Source organism: Anomaloglossus baeobatrachus, chromosome 4 (genome assembly GCF_048569485.1).
Source record: "Anomaloglossus baeobatrachus isolate aAnoBae1 chromosome 4, aAnoBae1.hap1, whole genome shotgun sequence".
Lineage (NCBI taxonomy): Eukaryota > Metazoa > Chordata > Amphibia > Anura > Aromobatidae > Anomaloglossus > Anomaloglossus baeobatrachus.
In genome coordinates this window covers 1,976,861-2,001,174 of record NC_134356.1, presented here as the reverse complement: position 1 = coordinate 2,001,174, position 24,314 = coordinate 1,976,861, and the positions used below count along the sequence as shown (strand labels likewise).

Genomic DNA, 24,314 nt, shown 5'->3' with positions numbered 1-24,314 from the left:
AAGATCACCTGTACGCTGCCACCGACTGCCACACACGTGCGGTTTTTAAATGCAAGCACGGACGCACTAAGAACCTAACAGCTTTTTAGGAGCGACAATTACTGAGAAGTCTGACACTATCAGCCACTGCTGACTGACGTGTATTATACACTAGACTTGTGCGTTATATAATAGTTTGTGCAAAACGCACATAAGATCACCTGTACGCTGCCACCGACAGGCACACACGTGCGGTTTTTAAATGCAAGCACGGACGCAATAAGAACCTGACAGGTTTTTAGGAGCGACAATTACTGAGAAGTCTGACACTATCAGACACTGCTGACTGACGTGTATTATTCACTAGACTTGTGCGTTATATACTAGTTTGTGAAAAACGCACACAAGTGCACCTGTACGCTGCCACCGACAGGCACACACGTGCGGTTTTTAAATGCAAGCACGGACGCAATAAGAACCTGACAGGTTTTTAGGAGCGACAATTACTGAGAAGTTTGACACTATCAGACACTGCTGACTGACGTGTATTATTCACTAGACTTGTGCGTTATATACTAGTTTGTGAAAAACGCACATAAGATCACCTGTACGCTGCCACCGACAGGCACACACGTGCGGTTTTTAAATGCAAGCACGGACGCACTAAGAACCTAACAGGTTTTTAGGAGCGACAATTACTGAGAAGTCTGACACTATCAGGACTGTTTTAGACTGTGTACACCAGCCCCAGATATGATGAAGGCTGGTATACGGTCACCACTAGGAATGGCTATATACCCTGCCTGCCTGCCTGCCTGCCTGTATACTGCTACAATAGTCCTGACAAGGACTCTTCTGGTCACTAGCCTGTATTCCGACCTGGCTATACCCTGCCTGTATATAGCAACAATAGTCCTGAGAAGGACTCTGCTACTGTACTCCGACCTGGCTATACCCTGCCTGCCTGTATACAACTTATTGTATGTCCTGAGAAGGACTTCTGGTCACACTGTTTGCAGCCCTGCTCCGGAAATAACTATAAAGGGCCGCAAACCTTTCCCTGAAGCAGCGACACTCTCCCTGCACTGACTGTCTGGATGGCTGTGTGCAGAGCACAGCGCGCCCGCCGGTATAAAGGCTCGGTCACGCTGTGCGGGCCGGCCAATCACTGCAATTCCACAACTAACAGGGCTGTGGCATTGCAGTGGTCTGCCAGCCAATCCCTGCATGAGGGCTGGCTCTCAAAAGAGCGCCAACATGCAGAAATGAAGACCACGAGTACAGCACGAGTATCGCGAGATTACTCGGTCCCCGCCGAGTAGCCCGAGTACAGTGATACTCGTGCGAGTACCGAGTAGTAACAAGCATGCTCGCTCATCACTAATCACTAGAGGTCGGGTGTCCGCAGTGATCACTAGAGGTCGGGTGTCCTCAGTGATCACTAGAGGTCGGGTATCCGCAGTGATCACTAGAGGTCGGGTGTCCTCAGTGATCACTAGAGGTCGGGTGTCCGCAGTGATCACTAGAGGTCGGGTGTCCGCAGTGATCACTAGAGGTCGGGTGTCCACAGTCATCCCGTTATTAGAGGGCCTCTTACCTTGCGTTTGTTTCCTCCATTTCTCCTGTAGTCTCTTCTGCTGTGTCCTGTGCTCTGATATTTGGGCAGGCTGACATCCTCTTCACTCTGCCCAGTACCTGGTTCTCTGTGGATTTTCCAATCATTATCATGGTGCAGTGATCATACGCTGCCCCCTGCAGGCAGAGGCAGGTCATCTTCCCCGCAGGGTGTCTGTGCTCACTGCCATGGATAAAGTACAGATTTTTTTTCTGACACAGGGATACAACTCCTCACAGGAATACATAGCGACGCAGGGACCGCTGCCCGACACCAGGAACGACTTCTGGAAGATGATTCTTCAGCAGAAGTCACAAGCCATCGTGATGCTGACCCAGTGCAATGAGAAGAGACGGGTACTGCTGCTAAACAGTGGCATCATGTGCAGAGCAATAGTCAGGGCATGGCACATTTATTTAGGGGGTCACCCAAGCAACATTTCTTCACCTTCATCGCATCCCAAAATATAGACCAAAGACCAGACCCTAACATAATACAGATGGTAAACCAGACCCCCTGAAATACTTTAGCCCCCAGAGCGGCCCTTCCTGCTAATACAGGCACTGAATCCATGCAGACTCTGTCCGGGACCCTCTGTCCGTCTCTCCAGGCACTACCACCTGCTTTCACACAACATTCTGGCACTGGGAGTTAATCTTGAGGAGGATGGGGCGTTAGGAGGATCTGGCAGTCCAGGCAACGTTCACTTTGTCTTGAGAGTTGGTGATTCCCTATAGTCTGAATATATTCCAACCTGAGCTCATCTGAGCGTCCACGAGTGTGTGCTCCATTTCACAACTAAGGCGCACGCACACAAAGAACAAAAACACTTAAAGGGAATCTGTCAGCCGATTTTGCTCCCTCATCGGAGAGCAGCATAATGTAGAGACAGAGACTATGATTCCAGTGTCACTTACTGAGCTGTTTACAGTCATTTTGATAAAATCAATGTTTTCTCTGCTGCAGATCTAGTAGTTATACAGAGCTCATGAATATGCTGGACATCTTCAGTCCCAAGCATAAGGTGAGCCCCGTACAACTTTAATCCCAAGCATAAGGTGAGCTTCATACATCTTCTGTCTCAAGCATAACGTGAGCCCCGTACATCTTCTGTCCCGAGCATAAGGTGAGCCTCATACATCTTCTGTCCCAAGCATACGGTGAGCCTCATACATCCTCTGTCCCAACCATACGGTGAGCCTCATACATCTTCTGTCCCAAGCATACGGTGAGCCTCATACATCTTATGTCCCAAGCATACGGTGAGCCTCATACATCTTCTGTCCCAAGCATACGGCTATCCGTGTACATCTTCTGTCCCAAGCATAAGGTGAGCCTCATACATCTTCTGTCCCAAGCATACGGTGAGCCTCATACATCATCTGTCCCAAGCATACGGTGAGCCTCATACATCTTCTGTCCCAAGCATACGGCTATCCGTGTACATCTTCTGTCCCAAGCATAAGGTGAGCCTCATACATCTTCTGTCCCAAGCATACGGTGAGCTTCATACATCCTCTGTCCCAAGCATACGGTGAGCCTCATACATCCTCTGTCCCAACCATACGGTGAGCCTCAGACATCTTCTGTCCCAAGCATATGGTGAGCCTCATACATCTTCTGTCCCAAGCATACGGCTATCCGTGTACATCTTCTGTCCCAAGCATAAGGTAAGCCTCATACATCTTCTGTCCCAAGCATACAGCGAGCCCTGTACATCTTCTGTCGCGAAAATAAGGTGACCCTCTAACATCTTCTTTCCCAAGCATACGGTGAGCCACATACATCTTCTGTCCCAACTGTTATGATCCGGAACCATGGAAGATCACCATAAATCATTGGCAAAAAGGTGACAAGAGCATTGGCAACTAATCTGGCCGCCATCCCCTTACTACCCATCAACACTAGAAGTAGCTGAAGAATGAACTAACATCCTATGCACCGCGAACACCAGCCGAAGAACTAGCTATCCTAAAGGAAGGAAAGATGAATAACTCTGCCTCAGAAAATAGACCGGCAAGGTATAGCAAGCCCCCCACATTCAAAGACTACGGTGATATAGGAAAACATAATACACAGATGATAGGATTAGCAAAGGTGAGGCCCCACTGACTAAATAGGACAGGATAGGAAAGGGGCTGATGGTGGCCAGAGAAAAACCCTACAAAAATCCAAAAACCTGATAGTACAAAAAGCACTCAGATCGCACGATCTGAACTCCGTCCTATACCAGGCGCTCTTGTCATACCAATGAACAGAAAGCAGGAACCATTACAAATTCAAGAAGCGACAAACACATGGACTTATATGAGCAATACTCCAAACATAGCTGCAGGGAGCTTCCCAGCTAAGCAACAAAGAGGGAAGATTCCTGCATGTAAATGAACAGACAAAAACCACAGTAAATGACAAAACCAGATAAGAGCAAAAAGAACAAAACAACATAAGAAAGAACCAAGCACTTATCTGGGGTAGATGTGGTCTGGAGCAAGATGAGAAGGCTGGTAAACTGAAGTACAAATAATAAGCGGCTCAGACTGCTAACAGACCAAGGTTTAAATAGGCAGAGAGTTAGCAATGGAAATGCACATTGCTCCAGCACACCTGGCCTCTGTCCAAACCATTCCTGGCCACAAGAGGGAGCCTCACAGCAGCAAAAGCATAACTGACATTCACAACACCCAACCATACGGTGGGCCTCATACATCTTCTGTCCCAAGCATACGGCGAGCCTCATACATCTTCTGTCCCAAGCATACGGTGAGCCTCATACATCTTCTGTCCCAAGCATAAGGTGAGCCTCATACATCTTCTGTCTCAATCATAAGGTGAGCCCCGTACATCTTCTGTCCCAAGCATACAGCGAGCCCTGTACATCTTCTGTCGCAAAAATAAGGTTACCCTCGAACATCTTCTTTCCCAAGCATACGGTGAGCCACATACATCTTCTGTCCCAGGTATAAGGTGAACCTCATACATCTTCTGTCCCAACTGTTATGATCCGGAAACCATGGAAGATCACCATAAATCATTGGCAAAAAGGTGACAAGAGCATTGGCAACTAATCTGGCCTCCATCCCCTTACTACCCATCAACACTAGAAGTAGCTGAGGAATGAACTAACATACTATGCACCGCGAACCCTGCCGGAGAACTAGCTATCCGAAAGGAAGGAAAGATGAATAACTCTGCCTCAGAAAATAGATCGGCAAGGTATAGCAAGCCCCCCACATTCAAAGACTATGGTGATATAGGAAAACATAATACACAGATAGATGATAGGATTAGCAAAGGTGAGGCCCCACTGACTAAATAGGACAGGATAGGAAAGGGGCTGATGGTGGCCAGAGAAAAACCCTACAAAAATCCAAAAACCTGATAGTACAAAAAGCACTCAGATCGCACGATCTGAACTCCGTCCTATACCAGGCACTCTTGTCATACCAATGAACAGAAAGCAGGAACCATTACAAATTCAAGAAGCAACAAACACATGGACTTATATGAGCAATACTCCAAACATAGCTGCAGGGAGCTTCCCAGCTAAGCAACAAAGAGGGAAGATTCCTGCAGGTAGATGAACAGACAAAAACCACAGTAAATGACAAACCCAGATAAGAGCAAAAAGAACAAAACAACATAAGAAAGAACCAAGCACTTATCTGGGGTAGATGTGGTCTGGAGCAAGATGAGAAGGCTGGTAAACTGAAGTACAAATAATAAGCGGCTCAGACTGCTAGCAGACCAAGGTTTAAATAGGCAGAGAGTTAGCAATGGAAATGCACATTGCTCCAGCACACCTGGCCTCTGTCCAAACCATTCCTGGCCACAAGAGGGAGCCTCACAGCAGCAAAAGCATAACTGACATTCACAACACCCAACCATACGGTGGGCCTCATACATCTTCTGTCAAAAGCATACGGCGAGCCTCATACATCTTCTGTCCCAAGCATACGGTGAGCCTCATACATCTTCTGTCCCAAGCATAAGGTGAGCCTCATACATCTTCTGTCTCAATCATAAGGTGAGCCCCGTACATCTTCTGTCCCAAGCATACAGCGAGCCCTGTACATCTTCTGTCGCAAAAATAAGGTTACCCTCGAACATCTTCTTTCCCAAGCATACGGTGAGCCACATACATCTTCTGTCCCAGGTATAAGGTGAACCTCATACATCTTCTGTCCCAACTGTTATGATCCGGAAACCATGGAAGATCACCATAAATCATTGGCAAAAAGGTGACAAGAGCATTGGCAACTAATCTGGCCTCCATCCCCTTACTACCCATCAACACTAGAAGTAGCTGAGGAATGAACTAACATACTATGCACCGCGAACCCTGCCGGAGAACTAGCTATCCGAAAGGAAGGAAAGATGAATAACTCTGCCTCAGAAAATAGATCGGCAAGGTATAGCAAGCCCCCCACATTCAAAGACTATGGTGATATAGGAAAACATAATACACAGATAGATGATAGGATTAGCAAAGGTGAGGCCCCACTGACTAAATAGGACAGGATAGGAAAGGGGCTGATGGTGGCCAGAGAAAAACCCTACAAAAATCCAAAAACCTGATAGTACAAAAAGCACTCAGATCGCACGATCTGAACTCCGTCCTATACCAGGCACTCTTGTCATACCAATGAACAGAAAGCAGGAACCATTACAAATTCAAGAAGCAACAAACACATGGACTTATATGAGCAATACTCCAAACATAGCTGCAGGGAGCTTCCCAGCTAAGCAACAAAGAGGGAAGATTCCTGCAGGTAGATGAACAGACAAAAACCACAGTAAAGGACAAACCCAGATAAGAGCAAAAAGAACAAAACAACATTAGAAAGAACCAAGCACTTATCTGGGGTAGATGTGGTCTGGAGCAAGATGAGAAGGCTAGTACACTGAAGTACAAATGACAAGCGGCTCAGACTGCTAGCAGACCAAGGTTTAAATAGGCAGAGAGTTAGCAATGGAAATGCACATTGCTCCAGCACACCTGGTCTCTGTCCAAACCATTCCTGGCCACAAGAGGAAGCCTCACAGCAGCAAAAGCATAACTGACATTCACAACACCCAACCATACGGTGAGCCTCATACATCTTCTGTCCCAAGCATACGGTGAGCCTCATACATCTTCTGTCCCAAGCATACGGTGAGCCTCATACATCTTCTGTCCCAAGCATACGGTGAGCCTCATACATCTTCTGTCCCAAGCATACGGTGAGCCTCATACATCTTCTGTCCCAAGCATACAGTGAGCCTCATACATCTTCTGTCCCAAGCATAAGGTGTGCCTCATACATCTTCTGTCCCAAGCATACGGTGAGCCTCATACATCTTCTGTCCCAAGCATACAGTGAGCCTCATACATCTTCTGTCCCAAGCATACGGTGAGCCTCATACATCTTCTGTCCCAAGCATAAGGTGATCCTCATACATCTTCTGTCCCAAGCATACGGCTATCCATGTACATCTTCTGTCCCAAGCATATAGCGAGCCCTGTACATCTTTTGTCCCGAAAATAAGGTGAGCCTCGTACATCTTCTATCCCAAGCATAAGGTGAGCCTCATTCATCTTCTGTCCCAAGCATAAGGTGAGTCCCATAAATCTTCTGTCCCATGTATAAGGTGAGCCCCGTACATCTTCTGTCCCAAGCATACGGTGAGCCTCATACATCTTCTGTCCCAAGCATACGGTGTCCACACTGCAGAGTCTGACATACCACCTGGGCTGATCAGGAGTCAGGGCTACACTGGTGGTTCAGACCTCTCCATCGTCAGGCATACCTCTGGAATAAGGGACAGCTTAGAGTCCCTAGCCTGAGGGCCAGTCTAAACGCCCCCATTTAAAGTTACCGTGTCACAGCCATAATAGGTGAGCCCTGTACATTTTCTGTCCCGAGCATAAGGTGAGCCCTGTACATCTTCAGTCCTGAGCAGTAGGTGAGCATTGTACATCTTCTGTCCTGAGCAGAAGGTGAGCCCTGTACATCTTCTGTCCCGAGCAGAAGGTGAGCCCTGTACATCTTCAGTCCTGAGCAGAAGGTGAGCCCTGTACATCTTCTGTCCTGAGCACAGGGTGAGCCCTGTACATCTTCAGTCCTGAGCAGTAGGTGAGCATTGTACATCTTCTGTCCCGAGCAGAAGGTGAGCCCTGTACATCTTCTGTCCCGAGCAGAAGGTGAGCCCTGTACATCTTCTGTCCTGAGCACAGGGTGAGCCCTGTACATCTTCAGTCCTGAGCAGTAGGTGAGCATTGTACATCTTCTGTCCCGAGCAGAAGGTGAGCCCTGTACATCTTCTGTCCCGAGCAGAAGGTGAGCCCTGTACATCTTCTGTCCCGAGCAGAAGGTGAGCCCTGTACATCTTCTGCCCCGAGCAGAGGGTGAGCCCTGTACATCTTCTGTCCAGAGCAGAAGGGGAGCCCTGTACATTTTCTGTCCCGAGCAGAAGGTGAGCCCTGTACATCTTCTGTCCTGAGCAGAAGGTGAGCCCTGTACATCTTCTGTCCCGAGCAGAAGGTGAGCCCTGTACATCTTCTGTCCCGAGCAGAAGGTGAGCCCTGTACATCTTCTGTTCCGAGCAGAAGGTGAGCCCTGTACATCTTCTGTCCCGAGCAGAAGGTGAGCCCTGTACATCTTCTGTCCCGAGCAGAAGGTGAGCCCTGTACATCTTCTGTCCCAAGCAGAAGGTGAGCCCTGTACATCTTCTGTCCCGAGCAGAAGGTGAGCCCTGTACATCTTCTGTCCCGAGCAGAAGGTGAGCCCTGTACATCTTCTGTCCCGAGCAGAAGGTGAGCCCTTTACATCTTCTGTCCCGAGCAGAAGGTGAGCCCTTTACATCTTCTGTCCCGAGCAGAAGGTGAGCCCTGTACATCTTCTGTCCCAAGCAGAAGGTGAGCCCTGTACATCTTCTGTCCCGAGCAGAAGGTGAGCCCTGTACATCTTCTGTCCCGAGCAGAAGGTGAGCATTGTACATCTTCTGTCCCGAGCAGAAGGTGAGCCCTGTACATCTTCTGTCCCGAGCAGAAGGTGAGCCCTTTACATCTTCTGTCCCGAGCAGAAGGTGAGCCCTGTACATCTTCTGTCCTGAGCAGAAGGTGAGCCCTTTACATCTTCTGTCCCGAGAAGGTAAGCCCTATACATCTTCTGTCCCGAGCAGAAGGTGAGCCCTGTACATCTTCTGTCCCAAGCAGAAGGTGAGCCCTGTACATCTTCTGTCCCGAGCAGAAGGTGAGCCCTGTACATCTTCTGTCCCGAGCAGAAGGTGAGCATTGTACATCTTCTGTCCCGAGCAGAAGGTGAGCCCTGTACATCTTCTGTCCCGAGCAGAAGGTGAGCCCTTTACATCTTCTGTCCCGAGCAGAAGGTGAGCCCTGTACATCTTCTGTCCTGAGCAGAAGGTGAGCCCTTTACATCTTCTGTCCCGAGAAGGTAAGCCCTATACATCTTCTGTCCCAAGCAGAAGGTGAGCCCTGTACATCTTCTGTTCTGAGCAGAAGGTGAGCCCTGTACATCTTCTGTTCCGAGCAGAAGGTGAGCCCTGTAAATCTTCTGTTCTAAGGAGAGGGTGAGCCCTGTACATTTTCAGGCTCATACAGAGGGTGAGCCCCATACGTCTTTAGGACTGAGTTAAGGCTGAACTTCGTTCATCTTCAGGCACAACCAGTGGTCAAGCCTTGTAAGGCTTTAAATAAAGATGTCACAAGGTTATTGCTATTCCATCAGTCAGCCACATAATGTAGGGCTGGGGACCCGGATTCCACTGGTAAGTCACTTACTGGGCTGCTTGATGTAATTTAGATAATCACTATTTTTCTGCTGCAGATCTAGCAGTTCTCTGAATGCTGAGCTTATTATAACCCTGCCGACACCACTGATTGGTGCCTTTCTACCCATCTACAGTGTATACAGAAATCAGTGGTGATTGTGGGGGTTATATGGAGCTCATGAATATGTTGACTACCTGACAGCAGATTTAGTAGATCTCTAGTGTTAATCTGCTGATAATACTGTGATTTTATCAAAGCTGCAACATGCAGCCCAGTAAGTGACACATTGGTTAGATAAGGATCTCTGTCTCTACATCACACTGCTCTCAGATTAGGTGGAAATAACCTGGTAACATTCCATTTCAGGCCTGGTCTGTGGGGGAATCCAGTACATCTTTAGGCCTAAGCAGGGGGTAGCTTTGTACATTTTCAGGCCCTAGCAGAGGGCTAACTTCTTAACTATACAGGCCCGAGCAGACGTTGAGCGCAGACATTTCCAGTTCCAAGCAGAGGGTGAGCCCCCAACATATTTTCAGTCATGGGTGCAGCAGGTGGCCCTCTTGTTGGGGCAGATGTTGCAGAAACCATATAAACGCCAATGATTTCCCAATGTATATTGCAGATAAAGTGTGACCATTACTGGCCATTTACTGCAGAGCCGGTCAGCTACGGGGACATCGCGGTGGAGATGGTGTCTGAGGAGGAGCAGCCAGACTGGGCTTTCCGCGTGTTCCGCATCTCACATGTGAGTATTAAGAAGAAGCATGGCTTCCACACATCTGTTACCAACAACCATAAAAAAAGAAGGAAAGACTGAGAGGAACTGATCATCCGCATGTGAGGGTGGTCCTATCCGTGTTCTGTATGAGCACGGGGAGCAAATGTAACACAACCTCAGAAGTGAAATGTGGATTACACAATGACACAAGATCTGTTCCATCAGATCTCCATATGTCACACGCGGGTTTGTCCTCCACGCTCAGCAGCCACATATCAGGGAGAACAGTCCAGGAGATTCTCAGCCTCTCCTCTCAGCCCTCTTTGAAGACTTTCCTCTCAGGAGGTCTCTCTCCAATCTTTCCCCTTAGGGGTCTTTCTCCAATCTTTCCCCTCAGGGGTCTGTCGCACCCCAGGGCTTTGGGGTACTCAGTTCCGGGCCTGGTTTCACTGGGAAATGTCACGGGTGTAATAGCCGGTGCCCGGTTCCGTGGACATGGGGGGGGGGTCGCTTTTAAAAGGTGGTATTTACAGGGATTATAATAAAGTTTTTGTCGTGATGCCACTTGCGAGTTGCGGCTATATGGATGGAGCCGCCGATGCACAGTCTCTCACTGCTGGGGCTGATGTTAATGGCAGCCTGGGTGTGATGGCCCTCCGCAAGTCAAGTAGGCCTAGGCCCCAGGGGGTAAATGCTGGTGATTGTTGTTTATGTCCATTAGTAATACCAGGGTGCAGAAAGAAGGTAGGCCACACAAGGGATTGCAGTGTAACTGGTTCTTTACTCACGATGATGATGCTTGCAACCTAATAGAGGATGGTCCTCACCACTGGTCCCCTTAGTTCCAGTGCCGGTGTGGTGACCTGGTGGCTTCTTTCCCCTGCACCCTTCTCTGGTTTGTGGGTCCCCGTGGCTTGGAGCGTCTGGGGATCCCCTCCTGGTTGTCTTTCAGTTCTGGTCCATATGGCAGGCAGTTTGAACCCTGTCGGGTCAGTCCTCAGTTCACGGTCCCCTGGTTCTCCCATCACTGCTGTGCCCCGGACTCTACGGTCCTGGATAGTCTCATCATCGTTCAGATTTTATCACGTCTGCCTGGAGCGATTTCCTGACCTAGGGCTCTGCACCCCGCCGGTGCTATGGTTCCAAGAATACTCCACCATACTCCTTTGGCAACCACACGCCTGAGCCTGACAGGTCACTATTACACTCTCCTGTCAGTATCGTTACGTCCGTCTCCTCTCACTTCCACTTACTAACTGTCTGACCCCTCCTCCCTGATTGTCGTCTAGTGGACTGGATCGGTTCACCCCCTAGGTGGCCATCCATTGGGTCTAACCTTAGCCTGTCACCAGTTCTTGGCGAAGAGGAAAAACAGGGATTATATGTGTGTTTTGGTGTTACCAGCACTGGTCTTCTGGGTCCCTGGGGGTAGGCCCTGCATTTTTGACAGGTGCAGTTTCCTGTAGCGCCTGATGGCTCAGGGGCACTACAGGTCTCTCTCCAATCTTTCCCCTCAGGGATCTCTCTCCAATCTTTTTTCTCAGAAAGTCTCTCTCCAATCGTTCCCCCTCAGGGTCTCTCCAATCTTTCCTCTGAGGCGGTCTCTCTCCAGTCTTTCCTCTAAGGATGTCTCTTTCCAATCTTTCCTCTCGGGGGTTTCTCGCCAAGCTTTCCTCTCAAGGGTTTCTCGCAAAGCTTTCCTCTCCGGTATCTCTCTATTCCAGATCTTTCTCTAGGGGTCAATGCAGGGTAGTGTGGGCATGCTCAGTACGATCTGTCACATCTAGCACCACATTCCTCTACATCTGTAGCGCCCCACGGGGCAGGTGTTTACACCTACTCGTTGCCGAGCCGGGGGTGCAGATCCTCTGCATTGTCATGGGGTGGCCTGGCCCAGTTCCATTACGTTACCCCGAGGCATACAGGAAAAAGGATTGGAGGGTGGCAGGGAGGATGGAGGTGGTAGTTGGAGGTTAGGAAAGTCTTTTTAAGGATCGTGACGCCACCTGTGGTACATGGCCAGGGATAGGGGCTGCCGCTGTAAGGGCTTTCACCAGGGCAGATATCGGGTGCAGCCGAAATGGTATCACTCCCCACAGACGGAGCGGGCCCCGGAAAGATGGCGGGGGTGGTGGTACTCCCCATTAGCGCCGCAGTGCTGGGCGGCGGTGCCAGTAAAGGAGAGGCAGAGACAGGGGCTGCGGTTCCAGGTCTTTTTACTCACAGGTTGTTCAGGCGCTGCCCCAGAGTACCGGTCTCCGCCATGATGGGTTCCAGCCAATCCCGCGTCCATGAAAGGTAAAGTCCGGTGTGTGTGTCAGCCTGTGAGCACTTTTCCCCCTTTGATGCCCTAACTATAGGACCCCTGTGGCGTGAAGCACTTGAGAGTCCCGGTGTCAGTAAAGTGTCCCGTTCTGTTGCTGCAGACTCGTTGGGACGGGTCCGGTGACTGTTCTAGCCGTTCCCTGCGACCCTTGCAGAGTTGGTAGATAACATAAAGTATATCTGCTCTAGGATTCTGTATTCCGACAGCGGCGATCCTGTGGAAGCATCCGCCTGCTTCTCCCCAGCGACCGTGTTGAACGCCCTGGCCCACAGAGCTGCTCGTGGCACGTCCGCTCTGCTGTGTCTGAAGTTGTTCTCTCTGTGGTGTTTTGTGTTCTGAGCAGTTGCCCCCAGTCGCTGCCACCGGCTGGTTCACTACTCTCACCAGGTCATCCTGCTCTTCCCACTGTGTGCTCTTGACTCCCCCTGGTGGTTGCTATTCCCTGACCCTGAGTCCCCGTTTCCAGTGGATCGGGGAGCCCCTGGTGCGGTGGCGTCCTGTAAACCCACCGCTGTAGTGACCCCATACTGTGACCCGACCCTGGCCTGGTCCCCTTTGGGGAGGGCAACTCAGTGTTACTGCGTGTATGTGTGAGTAAAAACCGGCATCGACCTTCCCTGGATTCGGAATAAGTACTACACCCTTATGGGTGTGCAGTGTCCTGTGGCGCCTGAAGCCGTAGGGGCGCCACATATCTATACAATAGAATACGCACTGCACAGCTGCTACAGTTATAGACTCCAGACCCCTTTTACAGGCACCTGCCTGGAGAAAGCCTGAGGGGGCAAAACGTGCAAGGGATTCTGTATATACAGGACTGAGGGGGTGAAATGTGAATACGGATTTTGTGTATATAGAGGACTGGAGGGGCAAAACATGAACAGTAATTCTGTATATACAGGACTAAGGGGGCAAAATATGGACATGGAATTCCTTTCTCGCCTTTTCATTGGGGGACACAGACAGTGGGTATTATGGTGTCTCCAGGGGAGGCGTGACACTAGATTGAAAAAGTGTTAGCTCCTCCTCCCACAGCATATACCCTAGCTAGACAGGAAACTAGCTCAGTTTTTTCTAGTGTCAGCAGGGAGGCTGACATGTTTGGCCTGAGCTCCAGGCCAGCTTATTGCTTTTTATTTATTTTTATTTATTTTTTATTTTGTTCCTATTTTTGATTATGGGGCAATACCAGCGTGCCTTGCCACCCTCGTTCCCCCCACATACGGGCAGAGGAAACCTGGCGTGCACAAGCCGTCAGTCTTCCCTCGCGCCCAAGTGGTCAGGTCTGCGTACCCCTCCAGGCTCCCTGGAAGCACCGCACACCAAGGTAGCTCCGGAGGGCTAAGCAGAGCCAAGGACCTGCTTCAGCCTTGAGCCGAAGATGCGTCCCTGAGATCCCCGCATCCATCACCGACGCGTCTTCAGACGGAGCCAGGAGCAGGTAGGGAGACGACGAGTCATCTGTCCCCTGCATCCAAACCGCCGCCTGGAAAGGCGCCGGTGGGGCGATGCAGGCCGTGATCCCGGGGAGCCTCATTAATTTAACCCCCGGCTTCGGCCTGCATTCTAGCAATGCCCCCTCTCACTGCTCTGGAAGCCGCTCCCTCACTCAGGAGCAGCTCCTTCTGATTGGCCGTCACACTTAGTCCCAGCCCTGAGACCAATTAGCCTCTGTGGGCCTCCTCTCTCCTCCATGCTGCCAGGAACACTGGACGCCATTTTCCACGTGGGGAGCAGACACGGGTGAGATCGCCTCCTTGGCTCTGCAATTCTGCAGCACTATATACCGCTCTGCTCAGTGGTATATCGCTGTCTCTCTAGCGGTGTGCGCCTGCTGGCTAGTGGTGTATATCAGCTACTAGCAGTATATACTGGCTCTGCCTGCAGGTATATGCCGACTGTTTGACAGTATATGCCATTTTGCTATCGGTATATACCAGCTCTGCATAGCAGTCACTTTATAATACTGCTAGTGGCTCCTCACTCATAATAACAGCGGCATATCCCTATATAGGGCTGTAGGACTCTGTTGCTGACATGCGTAACCGCAAGGGTGATAAACCTTCCCAGGCGTCCTCTACGGACCTGTACTATGCCTGTACCACCTGTGGACGCTCGTTTTCTAATGGCTGAAGCTATCCACTATGCCGGGGCTGCGATGCCCCTACTACTGTGTCACAACAGACCCTGTTGCCGGACCAGGAGGCCGCGCAGGTTTTGGATTCTGCCCCTGCCACCGGCCAGGCAGCACCCCCGTCTGATGACGTTATTCCTGCATGGGCTCTTCTAATGTCTAAAAGGATAGATGACCTTGCCGCTCAGATATCCCAAACCTCAGGCAGCCTTTCCCCGGCTCAGCTCCCTCAGAGGAGCCCGCCTGCTTCGTGTGGTCCTTCTTCCCCAGATCGTAAAAAGGCTGCTTCCAAGAGGCGCCATTGCGACCTCTACGCCTCTTCCGACTCGGACGATAGTCAGTCTGACCCAGGCTCTGTGACTTTTAGTAGTCATGATTCCCAAGACTCTGACTCTGATTCAGATGTCCCTTCCGAGTCTAGGCATATAGAAGACACACTAATTTCGGCTGTCAATCACTCTTTGTCGATTTCTGATCAGCCTCCGGACCCGACTTCTTAGTCGGCAATCAAGCGGGCCAAGAAGCCTCCTAAGTCCTTTGCCCAGGATCCGTTTTTTCGTCAAATCATATCTAAACTGTGGGATCACCCTGATAGAAGGTTTAATAAAAAAACCCTTCTCTTCCTTCGCTTATCCCTTTCCATCTGAAATGGTTAAAACCTGGTCAGTACCCCTTGTTGTGGATCCGCCAGTATCCAGACTGGCTAAACATACGGTCATGTCTGTTTCAGACAACGCGTCTCTCAAGGACTCGTCCGACTGCGCAGTTGATGCTGCGGTCAAATCTATTTTCCAGGCTTCGGGCTCCTCTCTTCATCCCCTATTTGCCTTGACATGGGTTGCGAGAGCTATGGGTGTGTGGAGTAAGAACCTGCGCAGGATGCTGCGCTCTTGTGATATTCCTGCGGAGGCTTTTGAGATCCTTGATTTGTTCTCTTTAGCCTCTAATTATTTTCTTCACGGCTCCCTAGATGAAGCTAGTTTGTTAGCCTTAACGGCAGCCAACGCTGTCTTTGCCCGCAGAGTCCTGTGGCTAAAGATATGGAACGCGGACAGTGCCTCCAAGAAATCCCTGTCCACACTCCCCCCACACTCCCCTTCCAGGGCCTTCGTCTTTTTGGAGAATCCCTGGACAAACTCATATCTGAAACGACGGGTGGTAAAAGTACCATTCTGCCACAAAAGCGGCCTGTATCCAGGAATTTTAAAAAATCTCCTTGGCGCAGGCAGCCCTTTCGGCCCGCCCCCAAAAACCATAAGCCCAAGGATCGTCCCAACGCTCAGATCGAGGACCGGTCCCTCAAGGGGCTCCTCCTGGCATTCCCACTCCAAGCAACCTAAACCCAAAGGACATCGCCCTGTACAGGCCCCCTCAGCATGATGCCAGGTATCCCTCAGATCCGACTCCTGTTGGAGGGCGGCTTCTGCTTTTTCGGGATATCTGGCTAGACCACACTCATGATGCTTGGGTTCGAGAAATCGTCACCTCGGGTTACAAAATCGATTTCTGTTCCCTACCAGCCAACAGGTTTCTGCGTTCTCGTCTTCCAAAGTCCAAAACGCAAAGCCAAGCTTTATTTCAGGCCATAGCCTCTTTACAGAAGGCAAACGTTATCATTCCAGTGCCCCTGGAACAGCGCGGCAAAGGTTTCTATTCAAACCTTTTTGTCGTTCCCAAAAAGGATGGCTCTGTCCGCCCTAACTTGGACCTCAAAAGGCTGAACAGATTTGTACGGATTCGGACCTTCCGAATGGAATCATTGAGAGCAGTGCTAGCCGCCATGGAACCGGGAAAATTCCTAGCTTCCATAGACGTTCAAGATGCTTATTTACACATTCCCATATGTGTCTCTCATCAACAGTTCCTTCGTTTTGCCGTAGGACACAGTCATTTCCAATTCAGGGCTCTCCCCTTCGGACTGGCCACTGCGCCTCGGGTCTTCACAAAGGTCATGGCAGTCGTCATGTCCATTTTGCACCCCAGAGGCGTCCTGGTCGTTCCCTATTTGGACGACCTTCTTGTCAAAGGGAGCTCTCTTCGAGTTTGCTCAGACAGTGTGCAGAATTGCCTGGACACGCTGTCAAGGCTAGGATGGCTTATCAACTTCAACAAGTCATCCCTCATTCCTCATCAGCGCATCACCTTTTTAGGTATGCTGATAGACACAGCTCTGTCCCGGGTTTTTCTTCCAGAAGACAAGAGGTCTTCCCTGATCCGGGCCACCCAATCCCTCCGCTCTCGCCGTTACACATCCCTTCGGAATGGAATGAGAGTGTTAGGCAAGATGGTGGCAGTCATTGAAGCCGTGTCCTTTGCCCAATTTCATCTGCGCCCTCTACAGCTGGATCTTCTATCCTCCTGGGACAAGAATCCAGATTCTCTAGACTGCTCAGTCCGCCTATCTCGGACTGCGCTCAGGTCCCTCATCTGGTGGACTCAAGACCCATCCCTATCTCAAGGGAAGTCCTTCCGCCCTGTCTTACTGGCAAGTAGTCACGACGGATGCCAGCCTGATAGGCTAGGGGGCGGTGTTTCTGCACCACACTGTTCATGGACGCTGGTCTCCTTCCGAGCGCTCCCTGCACATCAATGTTCTAGAGATCAGAGCCATATTTTTGGCCCTTCAGATCTTTCAGCCCTTACTATTGGGCCTCCCTGTTCGAATCCAGTCAGACAATGCCACGGCCGTGGCTTACATCAACCGTCAGGGAGGAACTCGCAGCAAGGCAGCGATGAAGTAAGTATCCAGGATTCTTCTTTGGGCAGAGAAGCACATCCCCATCATTTCAGCTGTCCATATCCCAGGGGTAGACAACTGGGCTGCAGACTTCCTCAGCAGGCAAGGTCTAGCGGCGGGGGAATGGTCTCTCAATGACGAAGTATTTCATCAGATCACTCTTCGTTGGGGACTCCCAGATGTGAACCTCATGGCCAAAATACATCCCTTCATATTCTGGTCGAGAGACCCGCTAGCGATCGGCTCCGACGCTCTATTCTTTCCGTGGGCGCAGTTTCGCCTACCCTACATCTTCCCTCCGTTTCCTCTCATCCCGAGAGTAATCAAGAAAATCAAAGCGGATGGACTCCCGGTAATCCTCATGGCCCCGGATTGGCCCAGGAGAGCCTGGTACCCAGAGCTTCTCCAACTTCTCGGTGACACTCCCTGGCGTCTTCCCGACCGCCCGGATCTTCTGTCGCAAGGTCCAATATTCCACCAGAATACAGCACAGCTGCATTTGACGGCATGGCGCTTGAATCCTTGATTCTAGCCAAGGCAGGTCTTTCTTCTAAGGTAGTTCATACCATGTTTAATGCTCGAAAGCCCTCCTCCGCCAGTATCTATCACAGGACCTGGAAGGCCTATCTTTCCTGGTGTGACCGTCATAATCGGTCGCCCCTTGCCTTTTCAATCCCTAATGTTCTTGCCTTTCTGCAAGACGGTCTGGACTCGGGACTGGCTCTCAGTACCCTTAAGGGACAAGTTTCTGCCTTGTCAATATTTTTCCAGAAGCAGCTGGCTTCTCGTCCTCAGGTCCGTACCTTTCTTCAAGGGGTAGCGCATTTGGTCCCTCCTTATTGCCACCCCTTAGATCCCTGGGATCTGAATCTGGTTCTCCGAGCTCTTCAGCTTCCTCCCTTCGAACTTCTGAGAGAAATCTCTCTTCAACGACTGCCTTGGAAGGTTGCCTTTTTAGTCGCCATCACCTCTAACAGGCGAGTGTCCAAACTGGCGGCCCTTTCCTGTCGCTCACCTTACCTGATATTCCATCACGATAAGGTGGTCCTTCGGCCTTCCCCCGCCTTTCTTCCGAAGGTCGTATCTTCTTTCCACTTGAACGAAGACATTGTGTTGCTGTCATTCTGTCCGGCCCCGGTCCACTCCTTTGAAAAAGCCCTTCACACTCTAGATCTCGTTAGGGCTCTGCGGATCTACATCTCGAGAACAGCGCCGTTGCGCAAGTCTGATGTCCTCTTCATCCTCTCAGAAGGACACAAAAAGGGGCAATTAGGCCTCTAAATCCACAATTTCTCGATGGATCAGGTCTGCCATCTGTGAGGCATACAAAGCACGAGGTTTTGTTCCTCCTCAAATTGTGCGGGCCCACTCTACGCGAGCAGTGGGTGCTTCCTGGGCTATCCGTCATCAGGCTTTGGCGGCACAACTTTGCAAGGCCGCTACCTGGTCCAGTGTGCACACGTTTACAAAATTTTACAGAGTGCATACGCATGCCTCCGCGGATGCTGCTCTTGGAAGACAAGTCCTTCAGGCAGCAGTGGCCCATTTATAAGTGGCCACTGCTCGGTTTGTTGACAGTGTTGATATGTGTTCACTGCAGTTGCAGTTGTTAGTCAGCTCTTAGTCTGATGTTATACACTGTTAATAGTTCAGTTCCCACCCAGGGACTGCTTTAGGACGTCCCACTGTCTGTGTCCCCCAATGAAAAGGCGAGAAAGTAAATGACATTTTTGTGTACTCACCGTAAAATGTCTTTCTTGGAGCCTTTCATTGGGGAACACAGCTCCCACCCTTATGTTTTCGTTGTTCTTCTCCTACTGCTTTTACACCAAACTGAGCTAGTTTCCTGTCTAGCTAGGGTATATGCTGTGGGAGGAGGAGCTAACACTTTTTTTCAATCTAGTGTCACGTTTCCCCTGGAGACACCATAATACCCACTGTCTGTGTCCCCCAATGAAAGGCTCCAAGAAAGACATTTTACGGTGAGTACACAAAAATGTCATTTTTATATATACAGGACTGAGGGGTTGAAACATGCATACGGATTCTGTATATACAGGACTAAGGGGGCAAAACGTGTCAGGGATTCTATACATCCACGACTGAGGGGGTGAAACGTGCATACGGATTTTGTACATACAGGACTGGAGAGGCAAAACGTACATAGGGAGTGTGAGGAATATGGCATATCATACATGCCAGTCAACTGCCACTTATTCATATTTACACACATCTTGACCTGCAGCAAGGAGAGGTCCCCAAGGCAAGATAGAAATCCAATAAAATTCATTAGCGCAAGGAAGCAGCCCTGACCAGAGCAGACCCCCTGATGACAAAAGTAATTCAGCTAGGGAAATAAGGGGGCAAGTGCTGGCTTTAGAGGAGCTTCAAATGGAATTTTTGAATCAGTCTGGTTCTGTGGTTAAAATTATAAAATTAGGTTGTGCGTAGCTCCCACAAATATGGCAGGCATATTTTTGGCCCCAGGACTGCGAGACGCACGTCACACATTTTGCCTTAATTGCCCATAATTAATAACTAGCCAAGGGAACACAACAGGCATTTCAAGTTTCCTAGCTATGATTAGATAAAATCATGTCCAGAAATATGATGATAATATCTTCTGCATGGGACGCTCAGGGTCCGAGATATGAGGAAAGCTGCCATCTCACAATTTTCTGGAACCTGAAGGCACATCCCATGTCCAGCCCTGTCATAGATCACCAGGTGGGAGGTACATGGATTCATCAAAATCGAAACGGACATTTTAGAAGGGGTCTTCTCAGAGAGGTCACGTCCAGTAAACGTGTGGGGAGTCCCAAGGTAACCAGTGGCTCCACAGCGCCTCACCTGTGCCAAACCAGCACCAGGTGTAATCATAAGGGACAAGGTAACTGATCCATCTGTCTATCTGCTTGCACGTATCTTTTCCTTGTATCCACATTTCTAACCATAATATTTGTAAATTTATCATGTATACAGTATACATGAAAAATGTATGTTGTTTGACTCTCACGGGCGTGACTGGGAGTGGTATCTTCCACATCTGTGTATTGGGAGGTTCCACAGGCCTTTGAGCTCCTGTACGGACAACATGTGCCAGGCCCCCTGGCACTGTGGCACTGATGAAAGAGGTTTGTGAAGGGGACTTATCCACCCCTGGAGCGTCAGTCATTGAGTAAGGGGTGTACCTGTGGGACAAAATGGAGGCCTTGAGGCAGCTGGTGCACGACATTATGGCGCAAGCCCAGGCCGACCAGAAGCGTTGATACAACCAGAAGGATTATCAGAGGATCTACCAGGTAAGTCAAAAGGTGTGGGTACTGGTCCCCGTACCACAGGACAAGCTTCAGGAGGCCTGGGAAGGCCCATACCTCGTGTACCAGCAGCTCAATCCTGTAACATATCTAGTCACTTTGGACCACGACCTGGAAAGAGGAAGGCCTCTCACGTGCACATAATGAAGCCACATCATAAGCAGGAGGCCTGTGCCCTCCCCATGTGCAACCTGCCTGAAGAGAGAGAGGCTGAGACAGTCCTGGATATGCTTGCCCAGGTTAGGGTTGGTGGATCCATTGAGGATGTAGATGTTGGCAACTAGCTCCTGGAGGACTAGCTGTGGGCCCCTGTCCACCCCTTCCGGGAGTAGTTCCGCAACCAGCCTGGAAGGACAGACCTGGCCGTTCATTACGTGCACACCGGGGATCACCCACCCCGATCCAGCATTCAGCATATAGAGACTCCCTGGAGGTGCAGCAACACATGTGCCAGGAGGTTGTTGAGAGATGCTGATGCATCCAAAAGCGCTTGGTCCTCGCCCATAGTCCTCGTTCAAAAGAAGGATCAAACAACTCTGTTTTGCATGGACTACGGGGGGTTCAACGCTGTCACTGTCCTTAATGCGTACCCAATGCCATGCATGGATGACCTGCTCGATCAGTTGGACTCGGCCAAGTATCTGACCATCATGGATTTGAGTCGGGGATATCGGCAGATTCACCTGACCCATGAGGCATAGAAACGCTCTTACTTTATCACCTCGTTTGGACTGTATGACTCGACTGTGATGCCATTTGGAATGTAGAATGCCTATGCCACTTTTCAGTGAATGGTCAACATTCTGCACAAGGGACTTGAAGAGTAAGCGGCCGCGTACCTGGATGATATTGCCGTCTTCTTTCTCACCTGGGCGGATCACCTAGAGCATCTAACGCAGGTGCTCGGGCGGATCCACCTAGCAGGCTTGACCATTTATCCGGAAAAGTGTCAGCTGAGCATGGTATCCAGGTAGACGGGGGTGCTCAGAAGCCAGAGCCTTGGAAAGTGAATTCCAGCGCATTCTGGCCCACCCCCAGTCCAATAAACAGGTGAGCTCCTTCTTGGGGACCGCCAGGTACTATAGGAGGTTTATTCTACACTCTAGTAGCCTGGCAAAGCCCTGGACGGACCCCACCAAGAAGAAGATGCCCTCTGCAGTCGATTAGACAATGGACTGTGAGGCAGCCTTCCAAGCACTTACGACCGCCCTTTACAGCTTCCCAGTACTACAGGCAGCCGACTTCACATGGCCATTTGTAATAAAAACTGACACACTCAGCTATTATGGAATGTGAGAACAGGTTGTAATTTGTAGTATACAGGATAAAAAAAAGATTTATTCCACCACCAGAAGCAAAACCGTAACAATGCAGTGACGTGACGTGAATCTCCATAACTAATATGCTAAGTATTTGAAGTGAAACTTCTGCTATAGAGGATGGTGAGATAGGGAGCCTAAAATTCAAAAGTTCAAAACATTGTTACCCTTTTGCTTGTTAGTGTACGTTCGGTATTTTGTTACTCTGCCTGTCAGCCATCTCTTTGGTGCAGTTACAGTTTGTCTCCTGCCTTCTCTAATACTGTTGGGGTGTCCTGCTGTTCCCACCAGTCACTATGGCACAGCCAGCTCCTCTCTTTCCCTCTTTTTCCCAGGAGAGTTTGACCTGTGCAACTTACAAAATCTTCCCTCACTGTTCCCAAAAGAACGCTTCTTCGCTTACTTACTGGGTTCCACCGAGAGGTCCTGACTCCATCTTTCTTGCATATTCTATATTGCAGCACTCTCGCCATGTGTTACAGAGGGACTTGTAGGCATCTCCTACCACTCATGTTCCAAATTCTACACTCCTCCACATTTTGGATGTTAAGAGATCTTGTGTTACTCATTCTTTTTCACTATGGTGTGTGAATGCAAGAAAGTGAGGTGCCATGTCCATCCTTGTCCTGGTAAATGACAGAACACCATTTTGTGACCTTATTTTTCACTTTTGTAGCCCAGAATTAAGCTCTAGACTTGCTGTATGTTTGGCAGAAGTGAGGGTCTAGTGGTGCCACTCAATGTGTCTTGTGTTCTCAGGTCGATGAAGCACAGCACGTAATGCACTTCAACTTCACAGCATGGCCGGACCACGGCGTCCCAGCCGCCAGTGCAGCCGAGAGTATACTACAATTTGTCTACATGGTGAGACAGAAAGCCGCCAAAACCAAAGGACCCATCACCGTCCACTGCAGGTAAAGCAGTAAATGCTAGCATTATCATTGAAGGCACCGACTTTCTTATAAGCCATCGCCTCCATTATAGGTGAAGCCACCACCTCCATTATAAGCCACCACCTCCATTATAAGCCATCACCTCCATTATAGGTGAAGCCACCACCTCCATTATAAGCCACCACCTCCATTACAGGTGAAGCCACCACCTCCATTATAAGCCACCACCTCCATTATAAGCCACCACCTCCATTATAAGCCATCACCTCCATTATAGGTGAAGCCACCATCTCAATTATAAGCCACCACCTCCATTATAAGCCATCACCTCCATTATAGGTGAAGCCACCATCTCAATTATAAGCCACCACCTCCATTATAAGCCATCACCTCCATTATAGGTGAAGCCACCACCTCCATTATAAGCCACCACCTCCATTATAAGCCATCACCTCCATTATAGGTGAAGCCACCACCTCCATTATAAGCCACCACCTCCATTATAAGCCATCACCTCCATTATAGGTGAAGCCACCACCTCCATTATAAGCCACCACCTCCATTATAAGCCATCACCTCCATTATAGGTGAAGCCACCACCTCCATTATAAGCCACCACCTCCATTACAGGTGAAGCCACCACCTCCATTATAAGCCACCACCTCCATTATAGGTGAAGCCACCACCTCCATTATAAGCCACCACCTCCATTATAAGCCATCACCTCCATTATAGGTGAAGCCACCACCTCCATTATAGGTGAAGCCACCACCTCCATTATAAGCCACCACCTCCATTATAAGCCATCACCTCCATTATAGGTGAAGCCACCACCTCCATTATAAGCCATCACCTCCATTATAGGTGAAGCCACCACCTCCATTATAGGTGAAGCCACCACCTCCATTATAAGCCACCACCTCCATTATAAGCCATCACCTCCATTATAGGTGAAGCCACCACCTCCATTATAAGCCACCACCTCCATTATAGGTGAAGCCACCACCTCCATTATAAGCCACCACCTCCATTACAGGTGAAGCCACCACCTCCATTATAAGCCACCACCTCCATTATAGGTGAAGCCACCACCTCCATTATAGGTGAAGCCACCACCTCCATTATAAGCCACCACCTCCATTCTAAGCCACCACCTCCATTATAGGTGAAGCCACCACCTCCATTATAAGCCATCACCTCCATTATAGGTGAAGCCACCACCTCCATTATAAGCCATCACCTCCATTATAGGTGAAGCCACCACCTCCATTATAGGTGAAGCCACCACCTCCATTATAAGCCACCACCTCCATTATAAGCCATCACCTCCATTATAGGTGAAGCCACCACCTCCATTATAGGTGAAGCCACCACCTCCATTATAAGCCACCACCTCCATTATAGGTGAAGCCACCACCTCCATTATAAGCCATCACCTCCATTATAAGCCACCACCTCCATTATAGGTGAAGCCACCATCTCCATTATAGGTGAAGCCACTATCT

General features: G+C 49.8%; 1 protein-coding gene across 4 annotated transcripts in view; it reads left to right on the top strand.

The window, feature by feature from the left end:
• The window catches only part of PTPRO (protein tyrosine phosphatase receptor type O), a 468,010-nt gene that overhangs the window by 411,407 nt on the left and 32,289 nt on the right, over positions 1-24,314 (top strand). For all 4 annotated transcript variants that reach the window (XM_075343481.1, XM_075343482.1, XM_075343483.1 and 1 more), the window contains 3 exons: positions 1,816-1,950; positions 9,988-10,110; positions 22,676-22,830. In XM_075343481.1, the coding sequence (XP_075199596.1) occupies positions 1,816-1,950; positions 9,988-10,110; positions 22,676-22,830 (413 nt within the window). The remainder of the gene's footprint in view (positions 1-1,815; positions 1,951-9,987; positions 10,111-22,675; positions 22,831-24,314) is intronic.